This window comes from Perognathus longimembris, chromosome 21, assembly GCF_023159225.1.
Source record: "Perognathus longimembris pacificus isolate PPM17 chromosome 21, ASM2315922v1, whole genome shotgun sequence".
Taxonomy (NCBI): Eukaryota; Metazoa; Chordata; class Mammalia; order Rodentia; family Heteromyidae; genus Perognathus; species Perognathus longimembris.
In genome coordinates this window covers 33,557,626-33,580,748 of record NC_063181.1, presented here as the reverse complement: position 1 = coordinate 33,580,748, position 23,123 = coordinate 33,557,626, and the positions used below count along the sequence as shown (strand labels likewise).

At 40.9% G+C, this 23,123-nt stretch overlaps 1 protein-coding gene across 1 annotated transcript in view; it reads left to right on the top strand.

The window, feature by feature from the left end:
- The window catches only part of Bag4 (BAG cochaperone 4), a 28,991-nt gene extending 14,571 nt beyond the window's left edge, over positions 1-14,420 (top strand). Inside the window, exons 2-5 of the mRNA XM_048330286.1 lie at positions 5,926-6,030; positions 10,310-10,564; positions 11,379-11,633; positions 13,106-14,420. Coding sequence (XP_048186243.1) covers positions 5,926-6,030; positions 10,310-10,564; positions 11,379-11,633; positions 13,106-13,588 — 1,098 coding nt within the window. The 3' untranslated portion in view covers positions 13,589-14,420. The remainder of the gene's footprint in view (positions 1-5,925; positions 6,031-10,309; positions 10,565-11,378; positions 11,634-13,105) is intronic.
- The last annotated feature ends 8,703 nt before the right edge of the window (positions 14,421-23,123 follow it).

The window sequence follows — 23,123 nt, the reverse complement described above, 5'->3', positions numbered from 1 at the left end:
TGCTGCGGCCATCGGGGTCCAGGAGCCTGAGCCTGAGCTCTGCTGGAGCAGAGCACTGGCTGGAGGGTCACCCTGAGACCATCGTCAATGGTATCCATCGGATCCACATGTACCTGAACGCTGCCTTGAGGGGAGAGGATTGCCGCTGCAGTACAAGTGCAGTGATGGACTGAAGCCTTTTCCACACTACAGACATAAACCCTCCCTGCCAAATGGATGTGACGTTCCTTTGTTTGGCATTTTCTCAACATTGGCATCCCCTTCCTGACAAAGTGCTGCAACTAACACGAGCAGTGCTATGGAGACCTGTGGCCAAAGCAGGAATGATGACAATGAAAAAGTTCCATTATTGCCTTGCCAAGATCTGTGCAGCTTCCCAAAAACTCTAGGGCTGGCTCAGCATGTTCGGGCATTGAGAAATGGTGGTGCTCTTGTTTGATAGTGTTACACGCATATAAACTATATCTGGGCAGCCAGTGAGCTGCATGCAGGTGTCGCCATGAAGAAAAAAACTAAGAAAATCTGACAGCTGGTGACAGATGAGGATGGTGTTTTCACCATATAAGTATAAGCTGCCTTCTGTGGAAGGGTCATTTGTAGACCTTACAAAAATGCCTGTGTAGGGTAAGGTAAAGTGACACATCGGTCTTCTCAGGTATCTTTCTGGGCATTTTTGCCTCCCTGGTTCTTTACCTTGTCTTGTGACCAAGGCCAAAAACATGTATGTTAAGAGAGTAAAATTTGAAATGTGTAGAACTCAGGTTCACAACCATAGTAATCAAAGTAAATGAGTTTGAAAACCAAGCCCAGTGCTAGTGGCTCAAGCCTGTAATCCTAGCTACTCAGGAGGCTGAAATCTGAGGAGCCCAGTTCAAAGCTGGCCCAGGCAGGAAAGTCTGTGAGGCTCTTATCTCCAATTAACCATCAAAATGCTGAAAGTGGAGTTGTGGCTCAAGTGGTAAAGTGGTAGCCTGGACCAAAAAAGCTGAAGGACAGCACCTAGGTCCTGAGTTGTCCCAGTAAGAGGCACAACAAAAACAGAGTGATTTATTCACTAAACACAGTGGCTCACACTTATAATCCTAGCTACTTGGGAGCCTGAGATTGGGAGGATCAAAATTAGAGACCAGTTTAGGCAAAACAAACAACTGGCACAGTAAGCACACATCTGTCATCCCAACTATATCAGGCTGAGATTGGGAGTATCAAGGTTCCAGGCCAGTCCAGGCAAAAAAATGTTTGAAAGACACCATCTCAACAGTGGAAGAGAAGTTGAGTAGTACAGACCTGTACTACAGCTACAGCAGAAATCATAAAATAGGAGGCCAGGAACAGGTACAAATTAAAAACAAAACAAAACCCAAGATTCTACCTCAATAATGAGTGAGAAAAGGGGCTAGAGGTGTGGCTCAGGTGCAGAGTGCCTGTTTACTAGCAAGCACAGGGCTCGGAATTCAAACTTATCTACCACCTTTCCTCAAAAGTAATTTATTAGGAAAGTGTAAGCACACCTTGAGGCAGGCGGTTGAATGAAGGTCCACAGCCTATACAGGGACAGGTATAGGTTTAATTACAGGCATGAGCCACTTGTACTGGTTAATAATAAGTCACTCAAAGTCAGGTGCCAGTGCTCATACCTGTAATCCTAACTAATCAGGAGCCTGAAGGATTGTAATTCCAAGCTATCCTGGGTAGAAAAGTCTATGAGACTCCCTCTCCAATTAACCAGTAAAATTCCAGATTGGATGCATGGCTCAAGTGCTAGAGCATCGGTTGTGAGCAAGAAAACCAAGTTAAAAGCCGAGCACAACTATAATCCTAGTTGTTCAGGAAGCTGAGATCTGAGGATGGTAGTTTGAAGCCAGCCCAGGCAGCAAAGTCCTAAGACTGTTATTTCCAGTTTACCACCAGAAACTAGAAATGAATCTGTGGCTCAAAGTGGTAGAGTACTAGTCTTGAACAAAAAAGCTCAGGATAGCCCCCAGACCCTGACCAGGAAAAAAAAAAGAAGAAATAGAAGAAGAAGGAGGAGGAGGAGGAGGGGGAGGGGGAGGGGGAGGGGGAGGGGGAGGAGGAGGAGACAGCCAAGTTAGAGGACCAGAGCTCAGGCCCTGATATCAGCACACACACAGTTAATATAATAAATCATAGCAGTTTACTAATGACAAAAACTGATATGTATCTCAATAGATAGAAAATTTTTAACCTACTATTACAATAAAAATACCCAATAAATTGGTAACATAGATATTCTCTCAACTTGCTAATGGGTATCTATGAAACATACATAGCTAACCTTGAATATACTTCTGAAGGACTGGGTGTTTTCTCTTTAACAGTTCTCAAGATGATAGTGTCTACAGTGACAGCTAAATCCTTTGGGCTGGTCCACTATCACTTCTACTCATATTTATGTGGTTGTTTTGTCTGAATTATGCTCTACAATGTGAGTTGATACTGCTATGTCCAATCCAAATCCATCACCACTCAGTTCTTCCCCATCATTCCCCATTGTATATTTTTATCACATTTATATCAATTCTTTCACCACACACATGAAAACCATTTCCCATAAAACTTCAGTAGTCATTTATTCTACACACACACAAAATGGTTTAAAAATTAAGCTACTAATATCACTGCTACTAGCCTTCTAAGGTTTAAGGTTTTTTATTTGTTCTTTGAGATGGTGAGGAGCAGAATTTCACTATGTTGCCCACACTGATCTCAAAACTCCTAGGTTCGAGGAATCTTTGTGTTTTGATTCCCTGTTCTAAGATTTCTTCACATTTGTTTTGTCTGTAGAATATGTATTCCTGAGGTGCCCATTCAGAAAACTGTTCAAGAGTTACTTGACCCTGGACACTGATGAAAGTGAACCTCTACAACTTGTGGGTGGAGAAGGGAGGAAGGGGATGGGAGAGAGTAAAGGAAAGGAAGACACTGTATGAAAGGAAATGTACTCATTACCTGACTCGTGTAATTGTAATCCCTCTGTATATCACCTTTATAATAATACTAAAGAAAAAATTTAAAGTTACTTGAACTATTTTCTGTATGCCGTTATTAATTTGATAGGATTTCTTGTTTGCTATTTTTTCTTTCAAGGCTATACTGGGGTTTGAACTCAGGGCTTCATTCCTGTTAGACCTGCATTTTATGGCTTTAGCTTTGCTTCCTTGAGCTGTTTTCTTTTTATAGGGGGGGTGGTTGGGGAGAAGCAGGAAGAGTAGGAAGGGAGAGGAGTATTTTGTGTGACTGGCTATAGGACAATTGTAACTATTTCACATAATTATAAAAGATAACAAAACCTTTGAAATCTTAATTTGTTATTTACTTATTTACTGTTGTCACGCTGCAGCCATGAGCAAGGCCAGGAGCAAAGCAATGATGGAGACCGGACCATGGATTGGAATTGATTTGGATTGGAATTGATCTGTGGGATACCAGGGGACCTGCTGCCTCTCTCCAGCATCAGATGCCGCTGGTCCCATGGACAGGGTTTTTTATTTATTATCAGACAAGAGTACATGCAGAAAGGTGGCTATATCAAAGAGACTACTTCAAAGAGATAAGGGTGTCAGTTGGGGGGGAGGGAATAATTCTAGGATTGGCAATTGTCTGTAAACAAGAAAACAACCCATTTGCATATGCCACCTGCCGGCTCCAAGGTCTTGTGATGTTCCAGATTAGCAGGAGGCTGAAGACTGGTCATCCCTAATGCTATGCACAGTAGGTCTTAACAGGGCTGCCTCATGGCTCTGCGTTTACAGTTTCCCACAATTTACTATTAATTTTATTCATTTGTGAGGGCATGAACTCTAGCAGAGCTATATCCACAGTCTCTTAAGTGGATTTTGTTTTCTTTTTTTTTTTTGGCCAGTTGTGGGCCTTGGACTTAGGGCTTGAGCACTGTCCCTGGCTTCCTTTTGCTCAAGGCTAGCACTCTGCCACCTGAGCCACAGCGCCCCTTCTGGCCATTTTCCATATATGTGGTGCTGGGGAATCGAACCGAGAGCTTCATGTGTAGGAGGCAAGTGCTCTTGCCACTAGGCCTTATTCCCAGCCCCAGATTTTGTTTTCTTGTGGAGCTGGGGACCAAATTCAGTCATTGTCCATGCCAAGCAAGCACTCAGCCACATCCCAGACCCCTAAGTGAATTTAAAGCAGTAATTTCACAAACCTGGTGGGATATCCTGTAGATCAAGAACATAAAACAAAACATGAAAAACTTGGATTATTTTAGCTATATTAATAATTATCAACACTTGATATTTTTGATACCATCATCTAAGTATTACAGTTACAAAAGATAAGCCTACTGATAAAATTGGACATCTGTATTTTCATAGTAGTAGTTACAAGAAACAGATGTAAGAATAATGAAATGAAAAAATTCACTGAGGCTATAGTTCAGTGGTAGAACACTTCACTAACATAACATGTTTAAGGCCTTGGGGTCAATCTCCAGCACTGTAAAAAAATAATTTAAAAAAAAATTCCACAACGTGGGCTGGGAAGATGGCCTAGTGGCAAGAGAGCCTGCCTCGTATACATGAAGCCCTGGGTTCAATTCCCCAGCACCACATATATAAAAAACAGCCAGAAGTGGTGCTGTGGCTCAAGTGGCAGAGTGCTAGCCTTGAGCAAAGAGAAGCCAGGGACAGTGCTCAGGCCCTGAGTCCAAGGCCCAGGACTGGCAAAACAAAACAACAACAGGGCTGGGGATATGGCCTAGTGGCAAGAGTGCTTGCCTTGTATACATGAGGCCCTGGGTTCAATTCCCCAGCACCACATATACAGAAAATGGCCAGAAGTGGCGCTGTGGCTCAAGTGGCAGAGTGCTAGCCTTGAGCAAAAAGAAGCCAGGGACAGTGCTCAGGCCCTGAGTCCAAGCCCCAGGACTGGCCAAAAACAAAACAAAACAAAACAACAACAACAACAAAAATCCCACAATGTAACAAAAGCATTTGGAAGTCTGAGGAAGATTTCAATTTCAAGGTTAGCTTGGGTCACACAGCAAGACTGTCTCAAAACAACCCCAAAACCCTTTAGTTCTGGTGTAAGAGGCTGACACCTGAGGATTATGGTTGGAAGCCAGTCTGAGCAGGAGAGTCTATGAGATTTTGATCTCCAGTTAACCACTACAAAGCTGGGAGTGGAGAAGTGGTTGAAAGTGGTAGAGTGCTACCCTTGAGCATAAAAGCTGAGGGACAGCACCAGACCCTGAGTTCCAGGACCAAGCACACACATATGAAAAAGGACAACAACAACACACATACAATCCCTTTAGTGGCGAGAAATGGTTACTAGAGATGGATAAAGGCAATCAAATGTTAGGGGTTTTGTGAATCACCTCTGTTTTGGGAGGTTCATTTTTGGTGCTTATTGGAGATAAAAGTCTTTCAGACTTTCCTTCCTGGGATGGCTTTGAACCCTGAGATCCCAACCTTCTGAGTAGCTAGGATTACAGGCATGAGCCACTGACATCTTGTATTCTGTTTCTTAATAATCTATCCTGCCATCTAGTTTGAAATGTTAAGAATGTTATTAAAAGGGCTGGGGATATGGCCTAGTGGCGAGAGAGCTTGCCTCGTATACATGAGGCCCTAGGTTCGATTCCCCAGCACCACATATACAGAAAATGGCCAGAAATGGCGCTGTGGCTCAAGTGGCAGAGTGCTAGCCTTGAGCAAAAAGGAAGCCAGGGACAGTGCTCAGGCCCTGAGTTCAAGGCCCAGGACTGGCCAAAAAAAAAAAATGTTATTAAAAGCAATTCAGGTTTGGTGGCTAATGCTTAAATTGGAGCACTGGAGAGGTGAAGACAGAGGAGGATTTAAAGTTAGAAGTGGAGGCCATGCTGGGCTATGTAGCGATAACGTATCTTTAAAAAAAATGTTATTAATGGTGAATTTATCTTCTTAGGAACAACCACCATATCCTGGCTACAGTTCCAACTACTGGAATTCTGCACGCCCAAGGGCTCCATACCCAAGTACATATCCTGTGAGGCCAGAGTTGCCAGGCCAGGTATGGTTGAAAATGGTTGTCAATTGACACATTTTCTGAAGTCTATCTTCCCTTCCCCTTTCCTGTTGTTGTTTTGCCAGTCCTGGCTTGAATTCAAGCCCTAAGCTCTGTCCCTGAGTCTCTCTGTGCTCAAGACGAGCACTCTACCATTTGAGCCACAGCTCCCCTCTGGCTTTTTGGTTAGTTAATTGGAAATAAGAGTCTCACAGACTTGCCTGTCTGGGACTGGCTTCAAATTATGATCCTCAGATGTCAGCATCTTGGTAGCTAGGATTAAGGCATAAAATAAGAGGATTCTAGCCTCTTCAGAGGTTTCATCACAAAAAAGATGTTGAATTTTGTCAAAACCCCCCCCCCTTTTTTTTTTGCCAGTCTTATGCGTTGAATTCAGGGTCTGAGCACTGTCCCTGGCTTCTTTTTGCTCAAGGCTAGCACTCTGCCACTTGAGCCACAGCACCACTTCTGGCCGTTTTCTACATTTGTGGTGCTGGGGAATTGAATCTAGTGCTTCACGTATACGAGGCAGGCACTCTTGCCACTATTCCCAGCCCTGTCAAAAGCCTTTTTATCACTTGAGATGATCATGTGATTTTTTTTCTGTGCTGTCTTACATTTATTGATTTCTCCTTAGTCTAACCATCTTGGTGTTTCTGGGATGCAACTACCTTCACCATGGTATATGATCTTTGAATGTGTTGGTTGAATTTTATTTGCAAAGATTCCATTGATATGTGTGTGTGTGTGTGTGTGTGTGTGTGTGTGTGTGTGTGTGTGTATTATTTATTTACCTTTTTTGTCAGTCATGGGCTTGAACTCTGGGCATGGGTGCTGCCCCTGAGCTCTTCAGCTCAAGGCTAGCACTCTATCACTTGAGCCACAGTGCCACTTTCTTATTTTTTTTTAAGTTGAGAGTTGATTACATGATACAACTCTGTCTCAAAAACTTGACCATTTGCCAGTGGCTTGTCCTTTTATTTCTAGCTACTGGGAAAGCAGAGATCTGGAAGCTTGTATTTTGAGTCCAGCTTGGCCAAAAAGCATTTGTGACATCCCATCTCAAGCTGGGTGCAGTGGTACCTGTGATCCCAGGTACTTGAGAGGCCAATATTGGGAGTTTTGTGGTTATAGATAAGCCTGTGCAAAAGTTTTAGAGACCCCCCCATCTTAGTAGAAACAGCTGGTATAGTGGTGTATACTTGTCAAACCAGCTATTGTGGGAACTGTAAGTACTAGGATTGCTGTCTGGGCTGACTGGGACAAAACAAGGAGACCCTAAAACAAAACCTAGAGCAATGTTGAGGGGGATACCAGTCAGTGAGAAGGGCTAATGAAGAGGGTGAATGAGTATGAATGCGGTCAACATAGTTTGCGTGTATGAAGATAAAACAATGAAACCTATTGAAACTGTTATAAAGAGGCGGGGGGAGGGGGCTTGGACGGTGGCTTGGTGGTAGGGTGCTTGCCTAGCATGCATGAAGCCCTGGGCTCGATTCCTCAGTACCATGTACACAGAAAAAGACAGAAGTGGCACTGTGGCTCAAGTGGTAGAGTGCTAGCATTGAGCATAGAGAGGCTCAGGGACAGTGCCCAGGCCCTAAGTTCAAGCACCAGGACTGGCCAAAAAAAGAAGAAAAAAAAAAGTGTGTGGGGTAGGGAAGAGTGATGGAGAGGTTGAGATTGATTATCAAGATATATTTTTCTTTGGTGTATGGAAAATGAAATGCCTCTTACATGACTAATGTATGCTAATGAAAAAATTAGAACAAAACAGCAAAATGGCTAGACGTACAGATAGCTTAAGTGATAGAGTACCTGCCTCTCAAGAAGAAAGCCATGAGTTCCAGCCTTAGTCCTGCCAATCCCTACTCCCTCCAGAAAACAAAACAAAAAGAGAAATCCTGTAACAAAACTTAAGTTTCCTCTTTTGAATTAAGAACTTGTGGTCTAAAACCACACTTGTAATATTTTTCATTTGAGAGGATTGAGTTGTAAATTATATTGTATTAAGTACTGTAATTAGGAGCTCTGTAATTAGAATTTCTATAAGGAGAGGTACTGGATGAAAGAACAACTGGTTGATGATGATAGATTTGGAAATGTTAGTAGAAATTCAAGATGATGTTTGTTGATAATTGTGAACATTGGCGTGCTTTTGTAATAATGCTTTCCATATAGTTCAAGATACAGGAATAGTTTGGACACTGCTAGAAGAAGTCACTTCTTGGCTAGATGCCAGTCTGGTCGCTAGCCATATCCTATATGGCAAGCAATTTGGTGAGAGACGTGATCATTTTTCTACCTTTTGGATTCCATGCTTATATAACAGTCATCTGAAACAGTAGCTAGGCTTAGGAGCATGAGCCACTGGCACTGCCTATATTTTGTTCTTTTTTTTTTTTGCCTGTCCTGAGGCTTGAACACACACACACACACGTACACACCTATGTATGCATATACATACATACTTACATATATACATATATATTTGTATGCTGGTACTGGGGCCCGAACTCAAGGATGGTGTTCTACCACTTGAACCATACTTTCACTTCTGGGTTTTTTCTTTTCCTTTTTTTTCTTGCTGGTCCTGCAGCTTGAGCTCTGGGCTTGGGTGCTGTCCCTGAGCTTCTTTTGCTCAAGGCTAACAAACACTTTACCATTTGAGCCACAGTGCCACTTCTGGCTTTTTCTATGATTAATTGGAGATAAGAGTCTCATATAGACTTTCCTGCCCAGGCTGGCTCCAAACCACGGTCCGTAGATGTCAGCCTCCTGAGTAGCTAGGATTACAGGCATGAGCCACCAGCACCCAGCTTATTGTACATTTTTAAATTTGACTATTTATAACATGTTCTTTTTATGCTTTATGGTACAATGACAAAAAATTAATCAGGAAACTGTCAACAGAAGTAGTGATAAGGGCTGGGAAGGTGGCTTAGTGGTAGAGTGCTTGCATGAAGCCCTGGGTTTGATTCCTCAGTACCACGTAAATAGAAAAGGCAAGAAGTGGCGCTGTGGCTCAAGTGGTAGAGTGTTTGATATTCTTGAGCAAAAGCAGCTCAGGGACAGTGCCCAGGCTCTAAGTTCAAGTTCCAGGACTGGCCAAAAAAAAAAAGAAGTAATGATAAATGTCTGTGTTCTCTTAGTTCAACAAGTATCAATACTTATTGTCTCATATTTGTCTTTCATATATTTCCATGGAGTTTAGTACTTTGAAACAAATTCTAGATATATTCTACCACAAATTAAACTCAAAATATTTCTTTAAAATATAAGGACATTTAACTACCCTAATTACCAGATTGTCATTAAAACATGAGGCACTGGTGACTCATACGTGTAATTCTAGCTACTCCAGAGGCTGAGATATGAGGATCATTGTTGAAACCAGACCAGGCAGGAAAGTCTGTGAGATTCTTACTTTCAATTAACTACCAAAAAGCTGGAAGTAGAAGTGTGGCTCAAGCTAAATAGCACCCAGGCCCTGAGTTCAAGCCCCAGTCCAGTACTGGCACAAAGCAGTCTTTTTTTTCATTTCTTTACTGTTAAAGTGATATACAGAGAGGTTGCAGTTTCATACGTAAGGCAGTGAGTACATTTCTTATCCAGCTTGCTACCTCCTCTCTTCCCCAGTTTCCTTCTTCCCCGTGCCCTTCCCCATGAGTTGTACAGTTGGTTTACACCATATAGTTTTGTAAGTATTGCTGTTGCATTGGTTTGTCTTTTTATCCTTTGTCTCTTGATTTTGGTATTCCCTTTCCCTTCCCTAGTTCAATACACGTATATGCAATATCTAGGGCACTAAAGTCAGTTATCGGGGTAAAAACAGGGGAAAGGAATACAAAAGAAAAAGGGCATAATTTCACATGGTATGTTGAAAATAACAACAATGATAAACCACTTGTTTCCATAACTTAGAGTTTGTTTTGCTTAGCATCATCTTTATGTGCTCATATCGACATAGCTATTGAGCTATTGTGATCTTCTGCTAGGACTATCCTAAACCTGTACTAATTATTCCCAATGAGGGAAACCATAGAGTATGTTTCTTTGGGTCTGGCTCATTTCACTTAGTATGATCACAAAGAAGTCTTATATTTATATTATCTCATTTAAATTGGCAAGATAAGCTATGATCTTCATTTTTCTCGGGAGCAACTACAGCTCTGAACCAAGGTTTTTGAAGTTGGGCATTAAGTCATGAAGTTGGGCATGAAGTTGGGCTTTTCAACTCTTGTCTATTCATTTTTTCTGTCAATTTTGATTTTTATTTTTTTAGAGTTTGAATTCTTATACCAATGGAGCATATGGTCCAGCATACCCTGCTGGCCCTGGAGCAAATTCTGCCTCCTACTCTGGGGCTTATTACGCACCTGGCTATACTCAGACCAACTATTCCACAGAAGTTCCAAGCACTTACCGTTCACCTGGCAACAGCCCAACGCCTGTCTCGCGTTGGATGTATCCTCAGCAGGACTGTCAGACAGAAGCAGCCCCTCTCAGGGGGCAGGTTCCGGGATATCCTACTTCACAAGTGAGTTGTTTTCTGCTAGTAGGAACTCAGTCTACAATTGAAATTGTAAACAGTACAAAGGTATTTATTTACATTACTGCTAATTTAATAAAACATTCCACATGTTCAGAGATTTACTTAATTATTTTAGATGTGATGGCAAGCTGTAATATATTGATGTGTTTCTTGTAACATTTTTTGCAGTAAATGAATTTGGGCTGAGTGTCACAATCATTACAATTTTTATAGCAAAAGGAATATTTAGGGGCTGGGAATATGGCCTAGTGGTAGAGTGCTTGCCTAGCATGCATGAAGCCCTGGGTTCGATTCCTCAGTACCACATACACAGAAAAAGCGGGAAGTGGCTCTGTGGCTCCAGTGGTAGAGTGCTAGCCTTGAGCAAAAGAAGCTCAGGGACAGCACCCAGGCCCTGAGTTCAAGCCCTAGGACTGGCACAAAAACAAAACAACAACAAAAAAGAAATACTCAGCTTTCCATTCTTTGTTTTAACCTTTTTCAGCATTTGTTAATATTCTATGGCTGATACCATGTTTATTTGTCTTTAAGGGGAGTTCTAGATATAACATAGGAGGAAGTTTGTTTATTATGCCTATGGGAAATAATTATACTTCATCCATTAAGTTTTAGATCTTAGTTTATCAACCGGATCTGCCTGTGGTATTTAGAAAGAGGCCTTTTCAGGCTTGGAGAAACCATATCTACTATGGCAACTGATTAGTTTAGAGCTGCTTGCATCTCAGGGTATGCCTTTCCTAGAATTTTGTTATTACATTTCTTTGAGCAATGACCAGCATATCTACTTTTCTTAATCTAGAATCCTGGGATGACCCTGCCCCATTATCCTTATGGGGATGGTAATCGAAGTGTTCCACAATCAGGACCGACAGTACGACCACAAGAGGATGCTTGGGCTTCTCCTGGTGCTTATGGGATGGGTGCCCGTTACCCCTGGCCTTCAGCTACGTCTTCGGCACCACCAGGGAATCTCTACATGACTGAAAATGCTTCACCATGGCCTGCTGGTAGCTCTCCTCAACCACCTCCTTCACCACCACCCCAACAGCCAAAGGTAGATTTCTTTTCTTTTTTTACAAGTTCATTTGTTTTATTTTTTGCCAGTCCTGGGACCTGAGCTCAGGGCCTGGCACTGTCTCTGAGCTTCTTTTGCTCAAGGCTAGCACTCTGCCACTTGAGCTACAACACCATTTCTGGCTTTTTCTGTTTATATGGTACTGAGGAATCAAACCCAGGGCTTCATGCATGCTAGATAAGCACTCTACCACCAAGCTCCATTCTCAACCCCAAAGGTAGATTTCTTAATGCTATTCTATTGTGTTCTTGAATAATTGAGAGCACAACATGAGAGTTTTGCATTGATCTGATTAAATAGGAACTAACTGCAAAAGATGGTGGCCATTACCGATGGTTTTATGTCAGCCTAATTTACTTTTTCTTTCCTCATAGACTTTTTAACAAAAATATGTACTTATATCTAAATATTTATTATTATTATTATTATTTGCCAGGCCTGGGGTTTGAACTCAGGGCCTGAGTACTGTCCCTGGCTTCTTTTTGCTCAAAGCTAGCACTCTGCCACTTGAGCCACAGTGCCACCTCTGCCCATTTTCTATATATGTGGTGCTTGGGAATTGAACCCAGGGCCTCATGTATATGAGGCAAGCACTCTTGCCACTAGGCCGTATCCCCAACCCCTAGACTTTTTTTTTTTAATGAGTCACATTTACTTAATTTTTTTGCCAGTACTAAGGCTTGAACTCAGAACCTGGGCACCATCTCTGAGCTTCTTTTGTTCAAGGCTAGCACTCTACCACTTGAGCCACAGTGCTACTTCTATATATATCTATATCTATATCTATATATATATATTTTTTCTATTTATGTGGTGCTGAGGAACTGAACTCAGGGCTGCATGAATGCTAGCCAAACACTCTACTACTAAGCCACATTCCCAGCCCCTCATAGACTTTTATTTAAGAGACGTTTTTATGTTTACATCTTTTTTTTTTTTTAAGACAAATTATCACTTTCCATTTGTTGTTCTATTATCTGAATATGAAACCCAGTCAAGAATTGTATTTTACTACCTTAAATAATCTATAGACAGAAGACAAAAACCAGTTGTCAACTGTATGTAACTAGCATATGGTATAATTTTAAATTAAACCAAGACTTGAATATCATCAATATGTTTTGAAGTCATAACTCTTTAGGAGAAAAATGAATTCTCATGGGATGAGTCATGGAGTAGTAGTATAAATTGTGGGGTGTTTCTGGAGACAACCTTGTGCAAGTAGTTTTCAACTATTATAAGAAGGAGTTCTCTGCCAGTGATAGGCCTCTTTTTTTTTTTTAATCTTTTTAGGATTGTGTTTCTCTCTAATGATTAAAGGGGTAGTGGAGTCCAGTTTTATTGGTAGGAAATCTTTGTGGCTAGGTTAAAAATGTGGGCTAACATGTGATGTTGATGAATTCCCATTAAAACAATTTTTTTTTCTTTTTGTGTCTCCTGCCCATTCCAAGGATTCCTCATATGCCTATAGCCAATCAGATCAAGGCATGAGCCGACACAGCTTTCCTTGCCGTGTCCATCAGTATGAATCTGCGGGGACAATGAACAATGATAATTCAGACCTTTTGGATTCTCAAGTCCAATACAGTGCAGAGCCTCAGCTGTATGGCAGTGCCAATAACGAACATCCCAGCAATCAAGACCAGAGTAATCTTTCTGAAGAGTGTTTATCTTCAGATGAAGGTACTCCTCCAAGTATAAAAAAAATCATTCATGTGCTGGAAAAGGTTCAATATCTTGAGCAGGAAGTAGAAGAATTTGTAGGTAAAAAGACGGACAAAGCATACTGGCTTCTGGAAGAAATGCTAACAAAGGAACTTTTGGAACTGGATTCTGTTGAAACTGGGGGCCAGGACTCTGTCCGGCAGGCCAGGAAAGAGGCTGTGTGTAAGATCCAAGCTATACTGGAAAAATTAGAAAAGAAAGGATTGTGAAAGGATGAAGTGGAAGAACTAAGGGAAGGAAGCCTGTTACAAACTTGGCCAAAGAACTCATGATTTTTGGTTAGTTACTGTCTTTTTGAAATGCCTGTTGATGTCAAGAAGCAATACATTCCAGCTTTCCTTTAAAGCTTGAAAAACTGGCAAAGAAATGGAAGAACATTTAAGTTGTGTATTTTTCAGTTTTCAGACCAATGAATGTAATAGGAAACTATGGAATTGTCAGTATTGCCAAGTAGACTGATTCCTTCTTAAGAAACCTATGGTGATTTGCAGGTTGCTTCTTAACTAGTGGGAAGAACATTCACTTTAAGTAACAGGCTATCAGAAACCCACCAGATGAGACTGGACATAATCTGAGACAAGCAGGTTCTGTTTTTGTAAACTTACTTGTCACATCTTTGTACATTGTGACTGCTTTCAGCATAGATTTCCCGTGTAAATTACAGCTTAGATGTTAGCCTAATTGGACTTCTGCTCTGTTATTTGCAGTTCTCAAATATAGTACTATTCTCTACTTCTTGGTACATTTTGTAGTAATGTGTTCAATATAATTACTCGAGACTCTATTGACAGATAGAATGGCAATTCTGAATAAACTGACAGCCTTTCACCACTTGAATATATTACAGTGTGTAGTGAGTTCCTGAGGTAAATTGTCTCTCTTTTTGTATAGCTTGTTAAGTTGGAGTTCTTCCCACTTTATTTTTCATCCTAGTAGGAGAACATGAATTTGAAAATGATATTGACATAAGTGAAAATGTTTGTGAACATTTTACTTTTTTATGGTAGGTACTTGGATAAAGATACACTTTAAAATTACTTTTAAAAAGTTTATCTTTTCACTGTTGCTGCTTCTATAGAGCCTTGTGATAAATACAGATAAAAAATTAAATGCCACAGTGAGTAGGAATGACTACATAAAGTAATAAATGTGATTATTTGGCAATATTGTTCTTCATATAAGTATTGATTTGACCATTCAGGATCCCATGGACAGATTTCAGCTGTTTGTTGCTTCAAATAATTGGGGCAAGGAGATTCATGCTCAGGGAATGAATCAGCCATAACCAGAAAGAGAAATTTATTACTTTCTTTTTGTAAAGGCTAGATTTGGTGTTTATTTCATAGGATTTCCTATTTCCTAAAAAGATATTACAGTCATTCTAGAGCTAACCATAAGAAAAGGTATTGAAAGGGTCTTAACTGATCTTGCTTAGTGTCCATATGCTGTTTTTAAAGAGTTAAGTAAAAGACTAGTATACAGCATCTATTTTTGGAAAAAACAGCTGTTGCTTAGTAATTTATCCAAGTGAAATGTATGTGTTTTGGTGTTTTTTTTAAGACTTCCAAGCCTGTTAATGATACCAAATTTATCAACCATCCTCTTTACATATCAGGTGATGAGAAGAACTGTTCTAACCATGTTGGCTGGGTCTTAACAGCTGTGATGAGTGAGTTTACAAGATAATATGATAATTTTATTCTATGATTCTCTTGTTTTGGCCTAATATAGCAAAAGGATTTTCTAAGAAAATTACATAGTTAAATCTGAGAATAAGAATTTAGGAACAGAGGGCTGGGAATGTGGCCTAGTGGCAAGAGTGCTTGCCTCGTATACATGAAGCCCTGGGTTCGATTCCTCAGCACCACATATATAGATAAAGCCGGAAATGGCGCTGTGGCTCAAGTGGTGCTAGCCTTGAGCAAAAAGAAGCCAGGGACAGTGCTCAGGCCCTGAGTTCAAGCCCCAGGACTGGCAAAAAAAAAAAAAAGCAAAAAAAAAAAAAAGAATTTAGGAACAGAAGAACCTTAAAGTTAGGTTGTTAGTAAGTCAATGACTGATTCAGAAGAGAACACACTTAGCTTGTTGAATGCCCAAATGCCAATTGCCATGAGTTCTTGATATATATATATATATATATATATATATATGTACATCTTATACACAAATATAAATGTGTCTTTTTTTCTTTTCTTTTCTTTTTTTTTTGCCAGTCCTGGGGCTTGACTCAGGGCCTGACTGTCCCTGGCTTCTTTTTGCTCAAGGCAAGCACTCTGCTACTTGAGCCACAGCACCACTTCCAGCTTGTTTTTTTTTTGTATATGTGGTGCTGAGAATTGAACCCAGGGTTTCATGCATGCTAGGCAAGCACTCTACCACTTGGCCACTTTCCCAGCCCATATCTGTCTTTTAAAAGTTACTTTTCAAACTTCTGAGATGATTGTAGACTTATAGAAGAGTTGTAAAAGTAGTAAATTCCTGTATATTCTTCAGCCATCTTCTTGTTTTGACATCTTTCTGTAGAACACTTGTCAAAAATCAAGAAATTAACCTTACAATGCTAGCCTAGTAGATTTAAAAGTAGACATTTTTACTAGTGTCCCTTAGTGCTCCAGGATCCCATCCAGGGTCCCATCTTGGGCTTAGTTGTCACGTCTCTGTTGTGTATTCCAGTCTGTGACAGTATGTCGCATATAACTGGATATCCTGATGTGCTAATGTGTTTCTGGTGGTGTTAATCTTGATCATGATGCTAAGGTGGTGTTTGCTATAGGTTTTCCATTGTATGCTTATTATGTTTTCCTTTATAATTACTAAATATTTGCTAGATACTTTGAGACTATGCAACTGTCCTGTTTCTGCTTATACTTCTCCTAACTACTTTTATTAGTTGGCAGATCTTGCTTGTGGCTCTTGAAACAGTGGTATTCCTATGGTGATTTTCTATTTTCCTTATACTTAATTGGAATTCTTCTATAAGGAAGAGTTGTTGCTTCTGGATTTATATTTTTAATTATAAGATATTCAAGATAGGTACAAACTTAGAACTTAAAAGATGCAAGCCACATAAAAATGACTCTAAATACCAGTGTCAAAGAAAACTAAACCTTTCTGAGAAAATGTAGTGAATTTAAGAAGGAAAATCTGGGCTGGGAATGTGGCTTAGTGGTAGAGTACTTGCCTAGCATGCATGAAATGCTGAGTTCAATTCCTCAGTAACACATAAACAGAAAAGGCTGGAAGTGGTGTTGTGGCTCAAGTTGGGAGAGTACTAGCCTTGAGGAAAAATAAAAAAAAATAGAGAAACCACAACAAGCTAAGGGACAGTGTCCAGGCCCTGAGTTCAAGCTCCAGCACTGGGGAATCGTGTTTCTGAATTGGTTTAACTTTTGACTTAATACTAACTTCAAACTGAAATGAATTTTTTTTTGAAATTTCATATTCGGACTTTTTTTGTGTCAAAATTTATATTGCTTTGGGGATTTGTGTCAACATCTTAAATAAAGTTACCCAGAACTGCCATGATAAACAGAGCTATGGTTTCTGTGTAATAAGCCACTGTTGTGCCAAATACAAATGTTAACATAAACTAAACAAATCAGCTCTATGCATGGGCTATGCTTGTCTTCACCTGTTGGTGCAGAATTATTTTATCTTTAAAAGAATGATGGGGTTCGAAAAACTGCTTTAGTTGGTTTACTACATAAATAATAACTTTAAAGGAAAGCAGATTTTTTTTTTTTAAGGTTCAAGAGCCTATAAGCCTAGCTACTTAGGAGGCAGAGTTGTGAGAATCGTTGTTCAAAGCTACCCAGGCAGGGGCTAGGAATATGGCCTAGTGGTAAGAGTGCTTGCCTGGTATACATGAAGCCCTGGGTTCAATTCCTCAGCACCACATATATAGGAAACGGCCAGAAGTGGTGCTGTGGCTCAAGTGGCAGAGTGCTAGCCTTGAGCAAAAAGAAGCCAGAGACAGTGCTCAGGCCCTGAGTTCAAGGCCTAGGACTGGCCAGAAAAACAAAAAATAAAGCTACCAAGGCAGACAAAAAGCTAGAATTGGAGGTGCAGTTCATGTGGCAGAGCACCAGCCCTAAGTGACAGAAAAAGGTCCAGTGAGTGTACATATCCCTGACTTCAAGTTCTAGTACTACCCTGCCCCCCAAACAGGTGAAGAATACAGATTTGAATGGTATTTAACAAGAAAAAGGGGGGGGGGAATGGGTAGTTGATGGAGTTTTCTTTTTCTTTTTTTTTTTTTGGCCAGTCCTGGGGCTTGGACTCAGAGCCTGAGCACTGTCCCTGGCTTCTTTTTTTTTTTTTTTTACTCAAGCCCAGCACTCTGCCACTTGAGCCACGGCACCACTTCTGGCCATTTTCTGTATATGTGGTGCTGGGGAATTGAACCCAGGGCTTCATGTATACGAGGCAAGCACTCTTGCCACTAGGCCATATCGCCAGCCTGAGTCTTCTTTCTTTTGAATCTTTTCTCAGTTATGAGTCTTTATCAATTCGTAGAAGTTGTAAATTTAATCAGTTCTATGAAAAACAGTATTCTGGAGGCTGGGAATATGGCCAAGTGGTAATGTGCTTGCCTTGTATACAGGAAGCCCTGGGTTCGATTCCTCAGCACCACTTATATAGAAAAAGCTGGAAGTGGCGCTGTGGCTCTAGTGGTAGAGTGCTAGCCTTGAGCAAAAAGAAGCCAGGGACAGTGCTCAGGCCCTGAGTTCAAGCCCCAGGACTGGCAAAAAAACAAAACAAACAAACAAACAAAAACAGTATTCTGATCCCAACTTTATTTCTTCTTATCTAGAGACAACCACTTCCTTTTCCTTTTTTCTTTTTTTTTTTTGGTCAGTCCTGGGGCTTGAACTTAGAGCCTGAGCACTGTCCCTGGCTTCTTTTTGCCCAAGGCTAGCATTCTATCACTTGAGCCACAGTACCACTTCTGGCTTTTTAAAAAAACATGTAATAGTGTATATTAAAGTTGATGCAGTTAAAAAGCTCGTAGTTGGATCTTCTGGTGCCAGCAGCTGCGGTAATTCCAGCTCCAATAGCATATATTAAAGTTGCTGCAGTTAAAATTACATATATGTGGTGCTGAGGAATCAAACCTAGGGTTTCATGTATGTGAGGCAAGCACTTTACCACTAGGCCATATTCCCAGCTCTGAGACAGCCACTTTCAATTGTAAAATGTGTCAGGTGCTGGTGGCTCACACTTGTAATCTTACCTACTGAGGAGGCTGAGACCTGAGGATTGTAGTTCGAAGCTAGCCTGGGCAGGAAAGTCCCTGTGAGACTTATCGTGAATAAACAACCCCAAAACTGGAAGTGACTCTGTGGCCCAAGCACAAAGAGACTCAGGGACAATGTCTGGGCCCTGAGTTCAAGCCCTACAACTGACAAAAAAAACCCTGAAACACCTCAATAGTAAAGTGTATATTTTAAAGCATGTTTCCATTAAGAAAATGGGCATACAACAATAACAGAATAATAGGATGAGGACATTTTTCTTGCGATAATTCCAAAATTGTATGTAGTGTACTTTGAACGACTGATTTCACCTCTTCCATATATATAAGGAAATTTGTTTCCCCTTCCCCATATTGGAGTTTGTACTCAGGAGTCTCACACTTGCTAGGCTGGCACTTTACCACTGGAGTCATACCTCTAAGTCCTCTTCATATTTGTAAATAACTAATGCTTTTTCTTTTTTTATTTTGTTTTATTTATTGTTTGTTTGAGGAGGCAGGATTCTCCTATGTAGGCTGCCATAGAGCTAGCTAATCCTGCCTCATCCTCTTGACCGCTGGGATTATAAGCATGTGCTTCCACATCCAGCTGATTTTCCTTAGATTTTTCGACTGTAGGTATTTTAAACTTACTTTCTTTATAGAGCATGAAGATTGAGACGTAACTCTGTTCCTACCATGCAACATCTCAGTCCTATCCTCCTCAGTAAAACTATATGGCAATTTCTATGAAAATGATAACCAGAGCTCACCTTCTAATAAACTGATGTCTTTTCCTGACCAAGTCCTTGCTTTTTCCTGTATTTAATCATTTGTCTTCTTTGGTTTGCTTATGTACCGGTCACTGCATTGACCGTAACCCTTCCGTTAGTTGCTGAAGTCTTTTGCCAAGATGCCCAGGACATATATTTTTATCAATTTCAAATCCCCAAGGAAGTCTTCCCTGGGCCTTGACTGGAGGAATGGACTGTGTTATTGCACATTGTCCTGAATTATTTTCTCACTTACCCTGGGCATTCCCTCCTCATTTTTTTTTTTTTTTTTTGTCAGTCCTGGGGCTTGAACTCAGGGTCTGAGCAATGTCCCTGGCTTCTTTTTTCTCAAGGCTAGCACTCTAACCCTTGAGCCACAGCGCCACTTCTGGCCTTTTTGTATATATGTGGTGCTGAGAAATCGAACCCAGGACTTGATGTATGTGAGGCAAGTGCTCTACCAGTAGGCCATATTCCTAGCCCCTATTTTTATTTTTTTCTTTTCTGTGTGTCCTGAGTCTTCTTAATTTTGGTGTAGAGCATTATTTTCTAATAGCTTCCTGGAAAAGTGTGCATGAGAAATTGCCTTTTTATTATTTTTTTTAATGCCAGTCCTGGGGCTTAAACTCAGGGCCTAGGCACTGTCCCTGATCTTTTTTGCTTAAGGCTAGTGCTCTACCATTTGAGCCACAGCTCCCATTCTGGCTTTTTGGTGGTTAATTGGAGACAAGAGTATTACAGACTTTACTACCGAGTCTGGCTTTGAACTGTGATCCTTAGATTTCAGCTTCCTGAGTAGTTAGGATTACAGGCTTGAGCCACCAGCTACCTAGCCCAGGCTGGCCTCAAACTTTTGATCCTCCATGCTCTGCCTACTGAGTGCTACGATTGCCAGTACATAACCACCATCCCAGCTAGTGTATTTTGATCACAGTATAAAAGTTCATTTAATATGTTCCATGATTTTATTAAAGTGGAGAACCCATTGTAATAAGGGCTTGAACTCAGGGCCTCTATTTGCTTGACTTGAATGCTTGTGGTTGGTGCTCTACCAGCTTTTATGCTAGTTATTCAGGACATAGAGTTTCATGGCTTTTTCTGACCAGATCCTTCTGACCTCAGCCTCCTGAGTGAGATTACAAGTGTGAACCTGGCTGTGTAATTTTTTTTTTCTTCCAGTTTTGGAGATTGAATGTAGAGCCTTACATGTGTTAGAAAGCTAGTTTTTCTTTTTTTTTTTTCTGGTGTTGATATTTTAACTGAAAGTTGAGAAGCAGTGAACGGATTGTTTTCAGGATGGTTTACACTGGCTTTTCTGTAGGACTATTGGACACACTTGTGTTTTTGTGTTTTATAGTTACTTCATCTTGTAGCCTAATGCCAAGAGTAGTATTACTTGATAAAATCCAAGATTCCTAGTTAAATTTGAATTTCAAATAATGATTTTGGGGGAGATGAGATGGTTGTTTTTTGAGATAAACCTTGTACTCATGATTTTCCTGCCCCAACCTCCAAGTGTTGGGATTATAGGTGTGTGCCACCTTGCTCAATTTATAGTAAGTAACTTTTTAGTATCAATGTGACTCATGCAATATTTGGAATACATGTATATTAAAGGTATTTTTATTATCTGGACTTCAAATTTGAGAATACTATATTTCTTAATTAAGATTTTTATTTTAATCTAATTATAGGTTCACTTGAGTATTGAGAAATGATATAGGAATTTTATATGCCCTTTTAGGGTAATATATGGCAAAAGTTAGCTGCAAAGTCACAATTGAGATCTCAACATAAATACAGTCAAGACAGGAAACAATTCCATCACCACAATTATCTCTCCTGGTGACCTCTGAGTGTGTGTGTGTGTGTGCGTGTTGGTCAGTCCTGGGGCTTGAACTCAGGGCCTAGGCACTTGTCCCTGAGCTTTTTTTGCTCAAGGCTAACATTACCACTTAAGCCACATCTCCACTTTCAGCTGTTTGGTGATTAATGGGTGATAAGAACTCATGGTGGGGGCTGGGAATATGGCCTAGTGGTAAAGTGCTTGCCTCATATACATGAAGCCCTGGGTTCAATTCCTCAGCACCACATATATAGAAAAAGCCAGAAGTGGCACTGTGGCTCAACTGGTAGAGTGCTAGCCTTGAGCATAAAGAAGCCAGGGACAGTGCCCAGGCCCTGAGTCCAAGCCCCAGGACTGGCAAAAAACAAAATAAACAAAAGAATCTCATGGCGTGCTGGGAATATGGCCTAGTGGTAGAATGCTTGCCTCGTATACACGAAGCCCTGGGTTTGATTCCTCAGCACCACATATATAGAAAAGGCCAGAAGTGGCGCTGTGGCTCAAGTGGCAGAGTGCTAGCCTGGAGTTCCTAACCCAGGCTAGCTTGGCGATAAGAATGTGGACTTCTTGCCCAGGCTGGCTTTAAGTCTCTATCCTCAAATCTCAGTCTCATTAGTAGCTAAGATTACAGGCATGGGCCACTGGCGCCAGGCTCTCTTCAGTGACTTTTGATAGTACATGCTTCTCCTCTTAAACCCCCATCTGCTCATCTATTCTTCATTTCTAAATATTCTTTTCTTTTGTATTTTGGCCAGTCCTGGGCCTTGGACTCAGGGCCTGAGCACTGTCCCTGGCTTCTTCCAGCTCAAGGCTAGCACTCTGCCACTTGGGCCACAGCACCACTTCTGGCCGTTTTGTGTATATGTAGTGCTGGGGAATTGAACCCAGGGCTTCATGTATATGAGGCAAGCACTCTACCACTAGGCCATATCCCCAGGCCCTAAATATTATTTTCAGGAATGTTATCTAGACTCATATAGAACATTGCTTTTAGAGACCTTTTTGTCTGTGTGCATGCCCTGAGTTCAGGCCCCAGGACCTTGCACTTGCTTGACTTCTTGCTTACAGATAGCATACTACTACTTGAGCTATACCTCCAGTTCTGGCTTTTTGGTGGCTAATTGAAGAGAAGAATCTTAGAGACCTTTCTGCTGGGACTGGCTTTCAAACATGATCTTCAGTCTCCAGAATGGTTGGGATAAAAGGCATGAGCCACCAGCACCTGGCAAAGGTTGCCTTCTCATTCATAATTCTCTTGAGATTCATCTAAGTTCCTGCAATAGTAGCAACTATTTTCCTGGTATTCGTAGTGTGTGTGGAGACAGAATGTCGCTTGGTGGTAGAGCACCTAGCATTGCTCATGGTCCTGGCGTTGGGCTTTGATCCTCAGCACTACAAGAGAAAAACAAAACAAAATAGTAGTTGTGTATGATATCATTGCACCACAGTTTTCTTACTCAGTTGAAGGATATCTGGGTTGTTTCCAGTTGGAGGCTATTTTAAATAAAGCTGTTCATATACAGGTTTTTGTGTGGACATGTTTTCATTTTAATGTGGAACAGAATAATCCCTGGAATTCTGAATTTTATGATAGTTGCATGTATAATTATTATTATTTGGTTGTGGGGCTTCAACTCTAGGCCTGGGCACTGTTCTAGAGATTTTTCACTCAAGGCTAACATTCTACCACTTTGAGTCACACACCACTTCTGGTTTCCTAGTGATTAACTGGAAATAAGAGTCTCACAGACTTTCCTGCCTGGGCTGGCTTCTACCCATAGTCCTCAGATCTCAGCCTCCTGAGTAGCCAGGATTACAGGCGTGAGCCCTTGTGCCTGGCTAGCATGCATAATTTTTAAAGTAACATGAATGTTTCCAAAGTGTCCGTACCA